Source organism: Cetorhinus maximus, chromosome 30 (assembly GCF_964194155.1).
Source record: "Cetorhinus maximus chromosome 30, sCetMax3.hap1.1, whole genome shotgun sequence".
Taxonomy (NCBI): domain Eukaryota; kingdom Metazoa; phylum Chordata; class Chondrichthyes; order Lamniformes; family Cetorhinidae; genus Cetorhinus; species Cetorhinus maximus.
The window spans coordinates 5014206-5033837 of NC_135908.1; the positions used below are offsets into that span (position 1 = coordinate 5014206).

Below are 19632 nucleotides of genomic sequence, written 5' to 3' on the forward strand. Positions count from 1 at the left end.
TGTTCAAGTTCTGGGAGTAGAGCTTGAGATAATGACTTCCTGACTTCTCTACCGGAATCACCTCAACTTAACGGCAGTGTATAAAATTATGAGGGGCATAGATAGGGTAGGCAGGAAGGAACTTTTCCCCTTGGTGGAGGGATCAATAACCAGGGTTGAAGGTACGGGGCAGGAGGTTTAGAGGGGATGTGAGGGAGAATTTTTTCACCCAGAGGGTGGTGGGAATCTGGAACTCACTGCCTGAGGGGGTGGTAGAGGCAGAAACCCTCATAACATTTAAGAAGTATTTGGATGTGCACTTGCGATGCCATGGCATACAAGGCTATGGGCCTAGTGCTGGAAAATGGGATTAGAATAGTTAGGTACTTGTTTGACGGGTGCAGACTTGATGGGCCGAAGGGCCTTTCTCTGTGCTGTAGACCTCTATGACCATGACTCTATGGCTTGAGGGGTGAGAGTGCTACAACTAACCTCTTGACTTGTGCACAGGTGAAGTATTTTTCTCCATGGGAAAACTTAGAGCATGTCTCCTAGGCTGTCCTTGCAAACATCCTAAGATCTGACAGTCTGCTGGCTCTCTCACTGGCAATCACAGGAGAAGTCATACTGAGGTGACTGGTGTAAAAGTTTTTTAATTTACAGGGAGAAAATAGGAGGCATTCGAAGTTAGCATTCCCTCAAAACAGGACTCACTGTTCAAATAAATTTGATCATATTTGACAACAGTTCAGGTCTTTTGCAGAGATGTCTCTGGTTGATGGGGAGTGGGCAGAATTCTCAAGGGCAATTGGCTTATCACCAGCATTTGGACCCCAAGCACTCGTCAAGTCAAATTCCTCTCTGCACTTTTTCTACTTAAATGATGCTTGCAATTTTGGGTCACGATTTTATCAGTAATATCAGTATCCCTGATGTGAGAGAACATGGATACAAGAGGATGGTCACGCAGTTTATTACAAAATAGTCTCCAGTTAATTACCACAAAATTTAACATTGTATATATTGCAACTGAATAAAATTTTTGCATATAAATTGGTTACCAATCTAACAATCCTTTCTCGATATTGTATTCTCTTCCAGAACACCACCCTACCTACTTCCCCTTAGACATTTCTTGACCCAAGCCTCCTACATACATATCTGCAATCACACCTCTCTCCACTATGGCAAATAATAACCATTTTCTGTAACCATTTATGGAGGTCTATCTGTGTCTACCTCACATTGCAATGCATAAGAGTCTTAATCTAAATCAATTTAAATTAAAAATACCCTTTAAAAAGTTTTTTTTAGGACTTTTTAAATTGCAATGGGGAGAGATTGTTCTAGTAGCCAAGGGCAGTGAAATAATTAACATGATCTTTGTGATCAGAGGCTCTCCTAGAGTTATCTGAGCAGGAAATGGGAGCACACATCACAGCTGCAGTGTTGTTAGAGGTAACATTGCTTAGTAATCCCATTGCAAGATGGATCACTACAGTCCTGCAGGTTAAGACTCTTCTGAAAACTCTTAGAAACAACCTGAAACAAGTTGAAAGCTTAAAGGCTCACGCCTACCAGTTCCTCCTTGAGGTACCTAGGGAGGTGACAAGTGAGACCCTGAAGGAACAGAGATTTTAGAGGTAGCTTACATATACCCAAGCTGTCAGTCGTGGAGTAGGGTTGGGGCTAGGGAATGTGGTCGTGTACCTCCTCTCTTAGCTGGACTTGGTACATATACAGGTAATAGTAAAATTATTCTAGTGTAATCAATTAGCTGTATCGGTAATTTAGAGACAAACACTGGGTGCATCAAAAACAATGTTCAGAATTGATGTACGCATTATCTGTACATAATATTCAACTGTACAGGTCCAATTAACAAATCAGTGCCAGATTATTGACATATGTGCAGGGCCTCAGCATTATTTCTCCAAAAGAGCCGTCATCTCTGGGATTGCCTGCAGAGGAAAACAAAGAGTCAGGACTGGACCCATCGTTTATTAGACATATTCCACTGGAAGTCATTTAATGCATTTTTGAAGTTTTCTTTTAAAACAAATGCAAAATTAACAAAAGGATGAACCAACAGTGCTTGTGCATTCAACAACAACTTGCATTTGAACTGTAAAGAAAGGCATGCATTTATATGCAAAGCCAATAAAGTGCTTTTGAAATGTAGTCACTGTTGTAATGTAGAAAACGTGGAAGCCAGTTTGCACATAGCTTGACCTGGGAGTGCATAATAAGAAAATTAACCATTCCGCAGCACTAACAACCATCACCCTGAACATAAAATTGATTTATTTTATGAGCTGTAATAGAAAGGACATTCATGAGTGAAAGCATTGATTGCCCCATATATGTTTGGCACCCTCCCCTTTAAAAAGGAGAGGGCTCAATCTGAATGTGTCTTCCACTTATACGAGATCTAATTGATTCAATAATTGCTCACTGATCAGTTCAGTGTTGCAATCACAACAAGAGAAAACACCTCAATTCAGGGTCCCGTTTAACGTTAATGGGAACCTGCTGGGTTTGTTTACTCTGGAAAACTCTAAAATTGATCGCTAAAGATAGTTATTTAATCGAAAGAGCCGGTTTGACTATAAAGGACTGGCAAAGGAACCAGTTTCTTTAAATTAATTCTCTGTATGTGGGCATCACTGGCAAGGTTAGCATTTATTGTCCATCCCTGGCTGTCCCTTCAGAAGATGGTGGAGATCAGTCTTGAACCACTGCATAAAAACAAAAAGCTAAAAGCTACTGCGGATGCTGGAAATCCAAAACAAAAACAGAATTACCTGGAAAAACTCAGCAGGTCTGGCAGCATCGACGGAGAAGAAATCAGTTAACGTTTCGAGCCTTCATGGCCCTTCCACACCCTCAACTTCTCTACCCCCCCCACCCCCCACCTTAAACCAGTTTATATTTCTCCCTTCTCCTAACTATGCTTCAGTTCTGCCGAAGGGCCATGAAGGCTCGAAACGTTAACTGATTTCTTCTCCGCCGATGCTGCCAGACCTGCTGAGTTTTTCCAGGTAATTCTGTTTTTGTTTTGAACCACTGCAGCCTGTTTGGTGAAGGTGCTCCCACAGCGTTGTTACATAGGATTTTGACTCAGCAATGTTGAAAGTCAGGGTAACAGTAGAGCCACTATTTGCTCCTTAGGGCTTAGGGAGAGGAAATCAATCAAGGTTCACACTCCTGATCACCAGCCATGAACTCCAATGGAAAGTGCATGCATGAGAACAGGATAAGGTTTGGATGTATTGCTTTCCTGGTCAAACAGCTTGCTAACACACAGTCACAGGACAGGGTGGGGAGAAGGAGGGTGTGGAATAATAACAAAAAAACCTTCAATGCACAAGTACACATTTAGAGTATAAATACCATTCAAGTTGTCTCCAAATCCTGCAGTTTAACGTTAAACTGGCTCTCAGAAGCAGAAGGCAGGCAATGGATTGATCAGAGATAAGACACCGCTAAGATCTGATCTCACATGGTTATGGTTACCCATTGTTTATGAGAGGGAATTCACTAAAACACTCCTGCGGCCATTCATGTTTTGGGAGGCTGGTAAATAATTAATGAGCAAAGATAAGAAATAAAAAAAACCTCAAGCCATTTCAATCGCAGTAAACAAAGCCCCTTCCAGCTCTCGCCACCATTTATCAATGTTAACTACAGTTGATTGCTCATCACAAGTATTTGGCCAAAAAAAAGGAGACTCAGCTAGGCATGTAAATGTTTGTTTGAAGGTAAAACAAAACCAGCTTGAAAACTAAACCCAGTCGTTTGTGGTAAGTATCAGTTACAGCGTCTGATGAAAGGGCCTGTGGTTGTCACAGTGCTAAAGGATCGCAGCTGAACTTGCCAATGATGAATACAGTCTCTCAATTATTCAGGAGATCTGCACTTCCATTAGCTGGAAATAATGCCGCTGTACAAAATTTATTAGGGAAATTGTCTACATGTTGTATCTACCTCCCATCACTTTGTCTCTGGTTTATTAAAAGCCGCATGTTTACTGCCCAGCCAGCAGGCATTAGTTTGAGAAAACTATTACACTTGGCATGGATTCTTCCAACTTGCCTTTTGGGGATGCTGCTGCCCTGTGGCACCTCACACGCATACGCAGAGCCCTGTACATAACAAGAGCGGCAAAAAAGAGCAACTATTCCAAGGGCAACTGTACACCTCAGCGGCTCAAAAGGCCAAGCTAGGTTTCCAGGTTTGGTGTCTGGGCTCTTCAAAGCTCATCTCACTTGCGCAGCGATAGAGGTGCTGCAGAGTCCCCAAGTCAGGGAGGAGGAGAAGGAAAGAAATTAGGTGGATTCTTGCTATCCAACGATGAAAGGGCCTGTGGTTGTCACAGCTATCCACAGCTGATAGTTATCTACTGATTCATGTTAAAAATTATGTGCATTTGGTGGAAATACGAAAGCACAATCACGCACAATTACACCTTTAACATCGTAAAACACTCCAATACGAAAGCACAATCACGCACAATTACACCTTTAACATCGTAAAACACTCCAAGGCAATTTACAGGGGTGTTATCAAACAAAATTTGACACTGAGCTATGTAATGACATATTAAGACAGGTGACCAAGATGTTGGTTTTGAAGAACATTTTCAAAGGTTTAGGGAGGGAGTTCCAAAGCTCGGGGCCTAGGTGCCCAATGGTGGAGCAATTAAAATATGGAATCACAAGAGGTCAGAATTGGCAGAACGCAGAGAATCACAGGCAGTTACAGAGATAGAAGGGGAGGTGAAACCATGGAGGGATTTTAAAGCAAAGATCAGAATTTTAAATTTGTTGGTGTTGCCAGACTGGGAGCCAATGTAAGTCAGCAAGCAAACGAATGATGAGTGAAGGGGACTTGGTGTTAATTGGGCTATGGGCAGAAGTTTTGGATAAACTGAAGATTATTGAAAGTGGCAGTGGGAGACTAACCTGGACAGCATTGGGATTGTCAAATCTGGAGATATCAAAAGCATAAATAATGAATCTACAGCTTCACAAAAGTCAGTTCTAAGGTTTCCCCAAAAGACTGGGTTTGTAAAGTGATCAGCAAGTAGTAAATAAGTACAGGGGTGATAGGTGAATGGGACTTGATGCCGAATCCTATTCTCTGGCACTCCCAATAGCACCTGTCTGATAACAATTCGGAGCAAGACCCTGCCGATCACCCCCTCTTTAACCTCAAGAGGCTGAGGCACCAATCCTGCCATTTTTGCTGACGATAGTAAGTTCAAAGCAAACTGAAAATTGAACCTGGGACTTTCCTGGTCTGTGTTGTTGCCTTAACAAACTGAGCCGCTAGGAGAGCGGATGATAAAAAATTACTAACCTTCCACTGCGCTCAGTTTGCCTGACTGGCAGCATTTTTTCTAAACCTGTCATTTCCTAATTTATTTAGTATTATGACAGCTTACATTTAAATTCCATTGAGCAAAATATTAACAAATTTTTAATTACATGCAACAATGTCACTGCAGAAGTTTAATTCACTAAAGGAAAATTAGACCAAATTATTATTTTCATCATTAATTAAGAGCAAGAATTTCAAGGCATTGTACAATGTGACAATATACATTACGGCTAAATGATATACTGGAAGGTTAAACCTTCTAAATACACCTTAAATAGATTAATGCACATATTACGACATAAATACGCATTTAGGCACAACACAAGCCTTTTCCACTTTCTAATTATTTAATTACCCTTTGTAAACTTGAGATCATCCAAAACTCTGCTGCCTTTGAGGTTACACCAAATTTCATTCATCCATCTCCCCACTACTTGGTGACCTACACTGACTCACAGTAAAGCAAAGCCTCAATTTTAAATTCCTATTTTTATTTTAAATCCACCCCCCCCGCCTATCCCCAGACCTACAATCCCTGGAGGCTGGAATTCCAGCCTCTTGAGCATCACCGATTTTAATTGTTCCACTATCAGTGGTCATGGCTTCAGCTGTCCAAGCCCTAAGCTCTGGAATTCCCTCTCTAAACCACTCAGCCTCTGTCCCCCATTAAGCCACTCCTTAAAACCTACCTCTTTGACCAAGCTTTTTCCCTAATATCTCTATGTGGGTTGGTATCAAATGTTGCTTTACAATGCTCCTGTAAAGTGCCTTGGGATATTTTACTATGTTAAAGGTGCTATATAAATGCAAGTTGTTGTCTCTTATTCCTTGCAGTATTGTACTTTCACGCCTAAAAATTGTTGCTCCTGCTCAGCAAAGACTAAATTTAAAAATCACAAAGGGAAATACTGAATTGAACAAGGAATATGGCATTTACACCAATTAAACACTTTTTAGCCATGCCTACAATTTTGTTAGCAAGCCATTAATTACTCAGAAAACAGAAGAATTGTCCTATTTTTCTGTGCAAAGAGGACTTCACTCCCAACATTCCCCTGCCACTTGATCAGGTTGGCTAATATCTTTCATATATTCAAAACAAGCAAGACTCACTTTGAAGAGATCTGCCACCAAACCATAGTCCGCTACCTGGAAGATGGGAGCCTCAGGATCCTTGTTAATGGCCACAATGGTCTGCAAGGAAAGCAGCGTACTCATTAATGATTTTCCAATAATGATTCTTCCAACTAGCAACAATAAAGCATGTCCATTCAAAGAAAACTGTAAGCAAATTTGCTCACTAAATTATGTAGTTAGTAATTATAAGAAACAAATTATTCTTCAGAATTCTACAGGCTAGCACTACTGGTTTTAAAACTCCACTACCAAAAGACATCTTCTGGGGCAAAAATTACACCTTAGCTGGGCTGAGTTCTGCAGAAGGCATCGTTTCTGGGAAGTTATCATATCTCCACAGAGTTCACTAGCAGCTGGCATTGCTGGCTCTTGAACCCTGGTCAATTCCCCCTGCACCCCCCACACCTGCTCCAAACCCCAGCTGTACCACTGTCAATTGTAGGTCTGTCCATCCCCTCTCCATCTGAGCTCAGCTAACTCAGCAATAACTAGGGCACGAGTCTATACACAAGACTTATGTCAGTCACCGTTGCTGAGCTTTCATAAAATCCCTGTAAAATTGGCAGCTTATTGTTAGTTTGATAAATTGAGCCAATGTTGTGAAGGAAAAGTATTTTATACCTTTACAATCCAACGCCAAGATATTTAAGTACCCACCCGAGTGTAACCTCCCCAGGAACTGACTGTTCTATAATACGATGTTTCTGAGAAGTGTGCATCTAGGGTTTTAAATAATTTCAAAGCAAATCTTAAAAAACAGGAAACTCAAACTGCAAAAAGAGAAAGGCTCCTTAGATTTCAAAAAGTGTGTTACAGAAAAAATATATAAATTATAGATCGCAAGGACGAAAGCTTTTCCGACTACTTTTAGAACAACTTAGTGCACAAGATTGGTATGTGGCTAATGCCCGTGGTAGCAAAACCTACTCTGGAGGCAGTCACCATGGTTACTGGAACTAAAATATACTTGGGACCTCTTGTAATATTGCACACAGGGAATTATGACCAAGTTGAAGTGGGAATAGAGGGGCTGGGGAATAATTGGATGAGAGTGTGCTACGGTAGCTCAGTCCTCAGTTCGAAGTTACACATCCTGCCCTTATTCACACATTTCTATTATAGTTTTTTACGTACCAACACCTATGTAAACTGGTCATGCTGTTAATTATAGCCTCCTGCCAGTGGTGGCGCTACCACCACCACCTCCACTTGCAGGAGGGTGTAATTACAGTGAGACAAATTGACACAGGCAGTGCTATTTTATATGTGAAAGTAAACATTTACAAATGGGGAAAGGTTGGCAGGAAAGGAACCGAGAGGTTAAGATTTTTTATATGCAGGAAGAACCTTTTAGATTCTGGCTGAACATTTCCATGTAGGTTTGTGGTGGATAAAATACTAAACTACTCAAATGAACTGGGGAAAAAGAGTGTAGAAAAAAACAAGTGGGACGTGACTACCACCGACAACATGTTTACAGGAACTAGAAAGGCAACTGAAATTATTGTGCTCACCCTCCTGACTGCAATGAAACAGCTATCTCCATTTGAAAAATTGGTTCACGTTAAATAGAAAGGAATTTATTTTTTTACCTATCTGTGAGCGTAATGGCATTTCATCAGCAATTTACTTACAGCAGTACAGCTTTCTGATACATAATGTGGCAGAGCTTCTGGACTCAGATTATCTGCTCTGAGTGATACCCAATCTTAAAAATTACCACTCAATAATGCAGCTGAATGAGATAGGATCACATGGGCAGTACATGGGGACCAGGCAGTTTGGTTTAAGAACATCTGTACCCAAAACTGGGAAATCATTCATCTTAAAAAGAAAGCATTAACCAAATCTGCATTCATATAACACCTTTTACAACTTTGGGATGTCTCAAATGCTTCACAATTTGGTTAAATATGTTGAGGGTTGTCACTTGTTGTAAGGAGATGAAACAGCCAACTTACACCCAAGGTACAATAATAAGCAATGAGTTGAATGACTAGTTAATATGTTTTTGTGATGTTGGTTGAGGAATAAATGTTGGATCAGGGTACTGGAGAGAATTCCGCTGCTCTTTGAATAGCACCATGGGATCTTCTGTACACCTGAGCAACAGGTGGACCCTCAGTTTAACATCTTATCCAATAGACATCATCAGTGGCAACACTGAACTCCTTCAATACTGCTCTAAAATGTCCAGCGTGGATTTTGTGATCAGGTCTCTGGGGAAGGGTGTGAATGAGTGTGATCCCACAGAGCCAAGGCCGGCACTGGAGAACATACTGCTAGGAGTACAAAGTCAAGAATTAAATGCACTTGCTACAACTTTGCAGAAGGGGCTGGGAAGAAAATAATTTTTTCATACGGTTATATTTGATTGATCCTTTGCAAAGTAACTGAAGAGAAGATGAAAATACACAGCCAGTTAGTCACCTAACACCTAAAAAGAATAAAACAGCATTTTTGGGCAGGGTTTGTATTCCAATGACAGGTCTGATCCAAAATGTTAACTCATCTTTCTCTTCCAAATGCAAATAAGCTACAAATAACACCACTGCATTGTGATAGCCTTATTCTATCATTTAGCACCTTTGCTCTAACAATGATATATTCTTTTTCATTTCACTGAGCTAAGTTTGGCTAGGTTATATATAATGGTCAGTGATACTGCGATTCCTCCAATGATACAGCTGGTTGAAGCCAATTTTAAAATTGAATTCACCTAATCCATCTAAAATCCTCCAAACTAAAATAGAAAAAAATCCTATATTGTCATAAAATGATGAACTGAAACTTTTATTGTCCTATCACACAATGAGGGAAGATTTTGTCCATGTAACAAAATCATAAGATAAAAGCAAAGTACTGTGGATGCTGGAAATCTGAAACAAAAACAGAAAACATTGGAAAAACTCAGCAGGTCTAACAGCATCCGTGGAGAGAAAAACAGTTAACGTTTAGAGTCCATATGACTCTTCTTCAGAGACTCTTCTTCAGTTTTATGACTCTGAAGAGTCATACAGACTCGAAACGTTACCTCTGTTTTTCTCTCCACAGATGCTGTTAGGCCTGCTGAGTTTTTCCAGCATTTTCTGTTTTTGAAACTAAATCATAAAGCCTGTTCTTTATAAATAACCTTATGATTTTATTCTGCAAAGTTCAGAAGAATTTCCCCCCAGTATCGTTATCTTTAAATGTCTTTTAAGATCTGTAGTTTCTTTGAGGGAGTTATTTCTCTTCCCTCACTACTGGCTGGAGAATTTGTGGAGGGTCAATTTATTTACTTCCCAATGAGAATCTTTTATGCCGCACTGGACCTGCTGGTAGAGAGAGATTTTAATTCAACTACATCGTTCACTGTGATGTGTCACAGTGGTATTTTAATATCAACTTAAAATAATCTCAATACATTATAATTTTCTAGAATATTTTAATTTTAACTTTTAACTAAGGTCAAGTGCTTAAAAACTATTTTAAAAATCACTATGATTGCTCCATAAGGGGTTAACATTTTTTTTTGGTGTGTTTCCAACCGAGGAGGTTAATGGCTTCAAGAAATAAAAAGCAGCTTTCACTGTTTATATAGTTTATATCGTGCATTGTTATGTTTGAGTTCATTTGACAGATCTTTAAACCGAATAAATTCAGTCCATTTTAATATTAAAACTGGAAGCAGTATTTAACTAACAAGGACCTCGGATACAGAATTCACACAAAATCATTATACAGTAAAGAGATTGTGCATTAATAATGCAACAACATTTGGAATGCAAATACAGCCACACGAAATAGGAAACCACGAGAAATGGTATATAAACATACTAATTATAAACTGCAATATTAAACAACAAGAAAGGGAGAAAAAATTATTTTATCACTGGCCAAAATTGCTTTGCTTTAAATAGGTTCTGGTAACTCTCGATACCACAGCATCATAGGAAAGTAAAAACTCTTCAAATATAAAATAATGAAATCTGGAATTCGCTCCCCCAAAAGGCTATGAATGCTGTGTTCACTGAATTTTTCAAGACAGAAATCAATAGATTTTTGTTAGGCAAGAGTATCTAGGGATATGGAACAAAGACGAATAAATGGAGTTGAGGGACAAATCAGCCAGGATCTAAATCAAGGGGCTCAATGGCCTATCCCTTCATTACATTAGTTCTAAGTTTGATCAAATACAAAAACGTGAAAGCCATCTGAATTTAAACTGCCCTGGCAGATTATTATATGCAGCAACAGTACCTAAAGCCAGGGGAAGGATTAAGATACTGCAGATCATGGTGTCAGTGTCAAGTCCTCAGTATAACAGCTTAACAAGACAGTAAATAGATCACAAGAAGAAATATATATCGCACGGAATTGCATCAGGAATTTCACGGCTCATAAATGCAAAAGTAAAGGAAATTCCTTACAAGCCACTGTACTAACAGGACTAGAATGAAAAGACTGGTCATTGGGTACAACCAAAGCACTTTGTAAAGATAAAAAGAGCACGAAAAATTGCACTATGCAGTATTAGCATGAACATGGCAATAGGTTGACATGAAATTCCTGTTTCCTTTTTCCATCACAGTGAACAAAGAAATTTCATAATAACTCATTACTACACGAATGTCAGTAGTAATTTCGCTTCAGAAGAGAAAAAGAACGTTTCTAACATGAAAATAAATGGTGAACCTTGGTTTCTTGTTCCTACAATTTCTGAATATTTTTGTCAAGCTTTGATCATCACTGGGGAAATGGTTGGGAGAATACATTGAGCCCCACACAGCAGAGGAGCTGAATTATTCAGAGTTGAAATGGCCGGCCATGCTGCTATATTTTCCCTACACCATTAGAATGAGTAGTTCCTCTCTGCTTGGATCTCAATTAAGTCATCAGTTTAAACAAGAATGTTCAATCCACAGGGAAAAAAAAAAACAGTCTGGCCTCAAGGCTAATTTTTCAAGTTTTTTTAAAACTGTTACATATGTAGAGTTAAAAAAATATTTTTATACGTTCATTCTCAGAATATGGGTGCCACTGGCAAGGCCGGCATTTATTGCCCATCCTAGTTACCCTCGAGAAAGTGGTGGTGGAGCCTTCTTCAAGGTCCGTGTGGAGTAGTTGGCTGGGCTACTCCATAGGTCAACAAAGAGTCAAAGAGGTTGGTGGGGGAATGAAGTCACAAAATAAGCCAGACCAGGTAAGAATGGCAGGTTTCCTTCCCTAAAGGACATTAGTGAACCTGCTGGGTTTTTACAACGATCTGACAGTTTCGTGGCCACTTTGATTTTTTTTATTTGTTTGTGGTGTGTGGGCGTCACTGGCTAGGCCAGTATTTATTGCCCATCCCTAATTGCCCTTGTTCAAAGGGCATTTTTAAGAGTCAACCACATTGCTGTGGGTCTGGAGTCACATGTAGGCCAGGCCAGGTAAGGACGGCAGATTTCCTTCCCTAAAGGATGTTAGTGAACCAGATGGGTTTTTACGACAATCGGCAATGGCTTCGTGGTCATCATTAGACTTTTAATTCCAGATATTTATTGAATTCAAATTCCACACCTGCTGTGGTGGGATTCAAACCCAGGTCCCCAGAGCATTACCCTGGGTCTCTGGATTACCAGTCCAGCAACAATACCACTACGCCAACGCCTCCTCCCCTCCTCTTGTGATTGATGCCATGCTTTTTATTCCCAGATTTTGCTTTTAATGCAAATCCTGAAACTAGCATGGCAGGGTTTCAACTCACATCCCCTAGATTATTAGTATAGTAACATAATTACTACACCATTCTAGTCCTAAAGAGCAACAATACACCGATCTTCCCACCCCATTTTGACCATGTCAGCCAAGAACAGCCATTAAAAGAACATGTTCTGTTTAAAATACCTTGCTGTCCTTCATTCCTGCCAGATGCTGTATTGCTCCCGAAATCCCAACAGCAATATATAGCTCCTACAAAGTTTTAAATAAAAAGGAAATGTTTATTAAACAGTAAAATGCAAGGCAAGAGTCAAAGGCATTTCTTGGCCTTAACTATTTCAACAGTTATTATTTAATTCAGCGTACATTCTACGTCACATAACAGGTTACAACCATGCAATATCAATGTGCCCTTGCTGTTCTGGCCTCTTGTGCATCTCTGATTTCCTTCGCTCCACAACTGGTGGCTGTGCCTTCAAGTGCCTAGGCTCCCGGCTGTGAAATGCTCTCCCTAACCCTCACTGCCACTCCTTAAAACCTTCCTCTTTGATCAATCTTTTGGCCAATTTCCCTAATATCTCCTTATGTGACTTGGTGTCAAATTTTGACTGATAACACTCCTGTGAAGCACATTGGATGTTTCAGTACATTGAAGGTAAAAAGGTAAAATTAAAGTTGTGAGTACTTCACACAAAATGATTTCCGGCAAGGTTGCTTTCCGAGAATGACAAAATAAAATGCCTTAAAAGAAATTACAAAATTCAGACTTGCGTTGGTGGTCAACAGGACGAGATACTTAAATCAGATACAAATGTTTCAGCTTCTACATAATGTCTGAATCTTGGGGCTCTAAAAGTCAAAAGAATGTGTTGGTGACTAAGCTTAGTGAAAATTTTCTAATTAGTGTGCATTAGGAAACAGGCTCAAATATCATAAGTATCAACTGGAAAGTCATATAATTTCAGTTAAGATTGCAGTATGTAATTGCTTATAAATGCAGAGTAAAAGTTAGGGCTTGCTGTCTTAAACCACACATTCACATAATTATAGAACCATAGATGCAGAGGGGGGCGACCATTCGGTCCATCCAGCCTGTTCCAGTTCTCTGAAAGAGCTATCCAATAAGTTCCACTCTCCTGCTCTTTCTCTGTAGCTTGCAATTTTTCCTTTTGAAGTATTTATTCAAATCCCCTTTGGAAGTCGTTATTGAATCTTCTTCCAACACTCTTGTAGGCAGCACATTCCAGGTCGTAACACTCATTGAGTGTAAAAAATTTCTCATCTCCATCAGCCCTCCTCCCATGGTCAACCCTCCCATGGTCAACCCACCCACCTTTTTGCCAATTGTTTTATATCTATATCCTCTGGTTACAGATCCCCCTGCCAGTGAAAACAGTGCCTCACCTACCTACTCAAAAGATATATTAAATGCATTACTTAGCACTTTTCTGCTGAAGTCATTACATTCCCCCAAAATTGAATTAAATTTGAATTTAAAGACAAGTTATGTAAACAAACTGCTTCGTGAAAGTTCAAACGACAATTTGAAATTGCTAATATAGAACAAAACGAAATTATAATTTTGCGTCAATAAAGCAGAATGCATTATTTTGTGTAATGCAGAAAATCTTGTTCCAATCATGTGTATAAAGCTAGAAAAACAGTCAAAACAATTGCATCATGTTGAGTGCTTTTAAATTAAAAGTAAACATAGTGTGGTCGACAGAAAGGATGTGTTCAGTCTGAAACATGCTGCATTATCTGACCACTAGCTATTAGGAGTGCTTTTAATCCATCACAACACATACACAGAAACAAAATACGAAGTCCCATTGTATCCAACTCTTCTAGATTGTGCAAGTATACTGCTCATCACTTTGCTTTAGACTCCCTTGTAATTAACTGCGCGGGGTGAAGGTTCTGCCTTCCTCTATCCCTAGATACCCACCCTGGCCATTCCAATATGTATCAATGTTTTGTGCAGCTCCAACAGCTTAAATGGGTGCATCCAGCAAATGAATACCTGATTCATTCAGGCCAGGAAAATTACAGATCAATTCCTTGATTTGCACTTAAATGAAGAATCTCAGTTTGAGCAGAGGTAGGGGTGTCAGAATTGGCCCAACATTACAGGTTATGGAAGATTGAATGGAGCGGCTGGGGGTGGTGGGATGATCAGGGCCCCTGCTCACAATGCAGCAACCCCTGTTTCAAGTACATTTGGACACTGGGTTTAGGTGATGTTATGAGGTCAAATTCCCTGCTAACACTTCTGTGCATTATAATGGCCATGGTACTGGGAGCAAGTAAATGTGTTCTAGTAAGCGATCAATGCTGTCTTACTTGTTATGCGGCTTGTTCTCAAGTTTTATTGCCGTTACTTGTGTACAAATGTAAAACCAAAGATACAATCTTTTGCGTCTTACGAAATCACTCAGGCCAGGAGCCAGTCTCTGTAATTCCTGGTTTCAGGTGGTTAGCAACCTTGCTTTTTCTGTCAATTCAGACATTTCACTACATAACCAATTACAACTTAATCACTTTGTTCCACAAGGATTCCATACATTTGCCATATATTGAGACATTGAGAATAAGTCTCTCCAGAAGGCAAATTCAAAAGTCAAATCATCACATTTGTTTTAATCTGCAACCTTTTAAATCTCACACGAACAGCACAACAACTTAAACTAAGCATTAGATTATACTGCAGATGCTTAATATATTGTTATAGGGAATAAGTTTTGTTAATCATTACTCTAGACTGTTGAGATTTAATCCAACAATAGTACAGAAGTACCTGGGGTTTGGTGGGGGGGCGGGGGCAGAATCACAGCCACTACGAACATGCGGAGTTGTGAGGAAGTACATTTTTAAATATACTTCAGGTTGATATTTTAAAAGTAGGGATGAAGGTCAAACTATTGAGCAGAGGAACTAGTTAGTAAAACATGCAGCTAAAACTGGAAGACACCCATTTCAGCAACACGACTGCATGCCTGTGCTTTGGGAATTTTCACAATGTTCATGTCGAGAATAAGAGGCTAATTAAACTCATGAAAAGCTATGAGGGCACCTTCCCAATCTGGGCAGCAGAAATAATGAGCAATGCTGAAAGTTTGTAATAGCCATTTTGTTGAAAATAACGTGAAATCTTCCACCAGTGACATTATAACCAGTGAAATTCTACAACTGTGTGTGATGGCAGAATTCAGACAGTTCCAGACATCAGAATTCTCCAAAACCATTGCCTCAATTTTATTTGACTCCATTAAGACAACACCTCCAAATTTCCCCACTATTGGTTCAGCTGAGAATTATAACAGGCAAATGTTTTACACACTGTGTGCTACACATGCAGGCTTGTGAGGTGGTAGATTATTATAAGCATAATCCTAGGCACATTTCACATTATTTTTATATTACAAGAACACATTAAGAGGTTAAAGTACCATGTTAGGCTTAATGACAAATTCTTTCATGCAAGGAGGGCAAAATGGCAAGGATAAATAGATTTTTTAAAAATAAAATAGATATACTTTAGACAATCTGTCCTAGTTCCTGTTTACATGAAAGAAGATACACTAAACATATGCTTTGGTAGACGGAGTGGGGTGTGGAAGACATACATAGTGATAGATGGTAAGTATTGTGGATTCACCACTAGTTCCCTTTTTAGTGATTTTACTCAAAAATGGTCAAGAAACACAATCAAATTTCTAAAGAGCTTCTTTATGACTACTGGGAGTGTTTTAGAGTTCTAGCTTTTACAATATCATGAAAGAATGAACACCAACACAATTGTGATACACATTCAAATTTACCTTCCACAAGGGAAGCTTTGTGCAAAATATTGCTAAACAACATGAGAGGGGTAGGGTCAATTTTTGAATCAGAGAAATAAAAGGCAAGGAAAAATACATTGCATCAAGCTATCCCCATACTAAGTTTCACTAATGAGCTTTCTAATGTTGTTTGAGCAAGTTGTTAGGCATATTTATAGTTAGATGGAAGTAGATGGAGAGAATATGGAGCATGAGCCACACCAGGTCAGCGCAGCACTTATCCCATCCCACTCTTAAGAAGATTTTCTCTAGGTTTGATCAAGGAAACCATGTAATTACCCTTAAGATGAGTGCTTAGGGTGTCTGCTGGAGTGAGAGTTTCCTTCTGGCCTCCAGGGAGCAGCACATAAATTGCTCTCAACTAAATGCACTCACACATGAATATTTCAGTACAATTTAATGTTTCTGCACAAACCCCACAGGAGCAGAGCATCAATTTGTGAACAGAGCTCTCGTAGACTTAAAAGCTAGACCAGCTATTGCAATATCAAAAAGTCTGTCAATCTGGTGGGAATTTATCTTTTTTAAGAAAAAGCAGGAGGCTGTGGAGAAGCTTGCCGTTAACGAGTCCCAGCTGCATATAAACATACACTCAGAAATTTTCAGCAGAGCAACTCCTGGGCATGACTGAATAATTTTGTTTTTAATAAAAACACAACATGGAAAGCAAAATGATTTGCCAAGCTTGACAAGTATCCACAAAGCTACCTGCATTTGCCAGTGATCCCACTTCCTTTATTCAGCATTTCACAGGAGCACACGCACACAGACACACACACACAGAAACACACATAGAGCTGGCCTGCTAACAAGAGCTAAAAGTGTTGCAAAAACTCCATTAAGTTTTAGGTGTTAGAACACAAGATACTGACCAGTTGCTCAGGCTGGAGTTAACTCAATCAGACATGTTCACACTCAGCAGGTGCATTACAACACTTAAACTAATCCACTGTGCCACATGCTCGCCTACCATATGCCATCTGCTGCTTCAAACCATTTGAGCACTCAATCTTTTCCCGATTTTTGCTACACAAATACAGATGGTCATCCAGGAGATTTAGGGAGGTGCTTCCACCCCCCTCCACACACACACAAACAAAAAAAATGGCATAGCGACCAGCCGTGTCCAGCTGTGACACCCACATAGTTAAATAGCCAAAACCATTTAGGATCATTGTGAAAACACATTTGTCTTTGCTTGCATAGAGTCTACAGTACCGAACAGGCCATTCAGCCCAACTGGTCAAAGGACAGCCTCAACTCAATTCTCGTGGCTGTGGATCCTCAGCATAAAACTGCCCCCTAATGTTCAACATGATTTTACAAAAAACATCCTTAACGTAAACAGATATCACTCACTATTATTGTAGGAGGTGCTCTAAAGGTAGGTTCCTCAATACTAGGAACAAATTTGAGTGTCAGAAAGAGCTTTCATTTATATAGCAACTTCCACGACCTCAGGTTATTTTAAAATGCTTGACACCCAATGAAGTACTTTCGAAGTGCTAACACCGTTGGAATGTAGGAAACTTGGCACCAAGTTCCCACAGAAATCAATTAGATAAATGACCAGATAATCTCCGGCTTTAGGGATGTTGGTTGAGGAATAAATGTTGGCCAGGACACCAAGAAGAACTCCACACTCGTCTTCGCAATAGTGCCATAGAAAGAGTCTTTGTGCCTTCTGCGATTAGCGTTTTCTGTACCTTGTATCCAACAGAAAGATTTGAATAAAACAACTGAAGATTAGTAACACAGAGCTAAAGAAATAGAAATAAAAAGAAGTTCCTTGCTCATTTACCAAAATCTGAAAGTCTACATTATTAGTGGTTAACAGCTCATACCTTCACATTGTGGAGTTTAAATACCATATGGATGCCCCATGCTGATTTCTGAGCTACTTTCTTACTGAAACTGTTGAAAATCCTTTTCTTTATCTGGTATACAAATGCTTCCCTTATTTCTTTGCAGCATTCTGAGTGCCATCTGCTCTCTGATTTACTGGGCACATCTCAACCCCAGGACTACACCTGGAATGTAGGAATGTAGAAAATGACCAAATCTGTCTTGCTTGCCTTCTACTATCCTGGTCGTCTTGTGATATAATAATGGCATTGTTGATAAATCATATCCCTATCAATCATTCCACAACAGACCCAGATATGAGGTGAGGAAAAACCCCAGTAATAGAGGGCTTTGGGAACTATTGGTCCAAAGTCACCTGTTCCTCCCGAGGCTGCCACACTTAGCATGTCATGTTTCAAGTTACTCATGCACTGTATTTCAAAATATTGCTTCCCAATTTAAAGTAAGAATAGTTTGGATTTGACTCGCCATGTCAAGAGGTTTGACGTGATTTTTTTCCATTTCATTTCTGTACAGAAGTAGCACCAGATGGGATTTCAATGTAATATAGTGATAGTGGTGGCAGTCTCCCATTTTAGAAGATAATGGTTTACGCTGTGATGGTCAATTCTGTATTAAGTATCGCCACGTATGGCTCAGGAGAGCCATTTTGGTATGGCCATCTCTACCACTTCTGCTGCAGAGGAAGACAGTGGGCTGAGAAGGTGCACTATTCGCTGGCTGCTGTTTTCTCTGGCCCTGCTTCTCGGCCAGCTGAGCTTTTTGTTTCTGCTCACCTCTTCCAATACCCTTCCAAATAGTCAGCCTCCAGAGGTCACAGTCATTAGTGACTGTCTGCCACCTTCATATCTTGTTTGCAAGTGTCCTTGTAGCTGAGGTTTGAACACCCAGGAGGACATGACCCAGTGGCCAGTTCACCGTACAGAAAGTCTTTCAGTATATGGCCATCATCCATTTGAAGAACATAGCCGAGCCAGTGCAGACTTGGCACAGCAATGAATGTAGACTGATGGAATTAGCACACTTCAGGACCTCTGAATTGGTGGCCTCGTCCTGCCAAGAGATGCCAAGGATACGTATGAAACAACAAAGATGGAAACTGTTCAGGCTTTTCTCCTGCCTAGCATAAGTTGTCCAAGGTCTCACCACTTTAAAGGAGTGCACTGAGGACTCAGGCTTGGTAAACTTGCAGTTTGGTGTTCTCAGTTTGTTATGTTTTATGTTATTTTACTCAGCTTGGAAATAACAGCTGCAGCTTTTGCAGTGCATGTTGATTTCAGTATCAAGTGATAGATTGCTGGTGATTGTGGAGCCTAGACATGTGAAGCTATCAACCTCTAGCGTCACATTGTCAATGTTGATAAATGGCCATATAGCAACATTCTGGACCATGACATTTGTCTTCCTGATGCTGATGGTCAAAGCAATCTCTTTACAGGTGTGAGAGGGTGTGTCCATTTGCTGCTTCAGCTGCTCCTTGGTATGGAATGGTAGCGCAGCATCATCAGCATAGAGCAACTCGCTGATGAGGCCTTTGTTTTGGTTCTCAAGCAAGTAAGGCTGAACAGCTTTCTATCAATTCTGTATGCAAGTAGACCTACTTTCTGGATGACCTGAAGGCTCATGACAACAGCAAAGAGAAGAACATGTAAAAGAGTGTTGCTGCCAGAACACAACAACATTCAACCTCACTGCGGATCTCAAAGGGTTCCAATGCTGCCCCATCATAGCTGACCTTGCC

General features: G+C 40.0%; 1 protein-coding gene across 1 annotated transcript in view; it reads right to left on the bottom strand.

Moving 5' to 3' along the window:
* Positions 1 to 936: 936 nt before the first annotated feature.
* The window catches only part of etfa (electron transfer flavoprotein subunit alpha), a 46309-nt gene continuing 27613 nt past the window's right edge, over positions 937 to 19632 (bottom strand). Inside the window, exons 10-12 of the mRNA XM_078532317.1 lie at positions 12370 to 12435; positions 6475 to 6555; positions 937 to 1940 (exon numbers count right to left, since the gene is read on the bottom strand). Coding sequence (XP_078388443.1) covers positions 1905 to 1940; positions 6475 to 6555; positions 12370 to 12435 — 183 coding nt within the window. The 3' untranslated portion in view covers positions 937 to 1904. The remainder of the gene's footprint in view (positions 1941 to 6474; positions 6556 to 12369; positions 12436 to 19632) is intronic.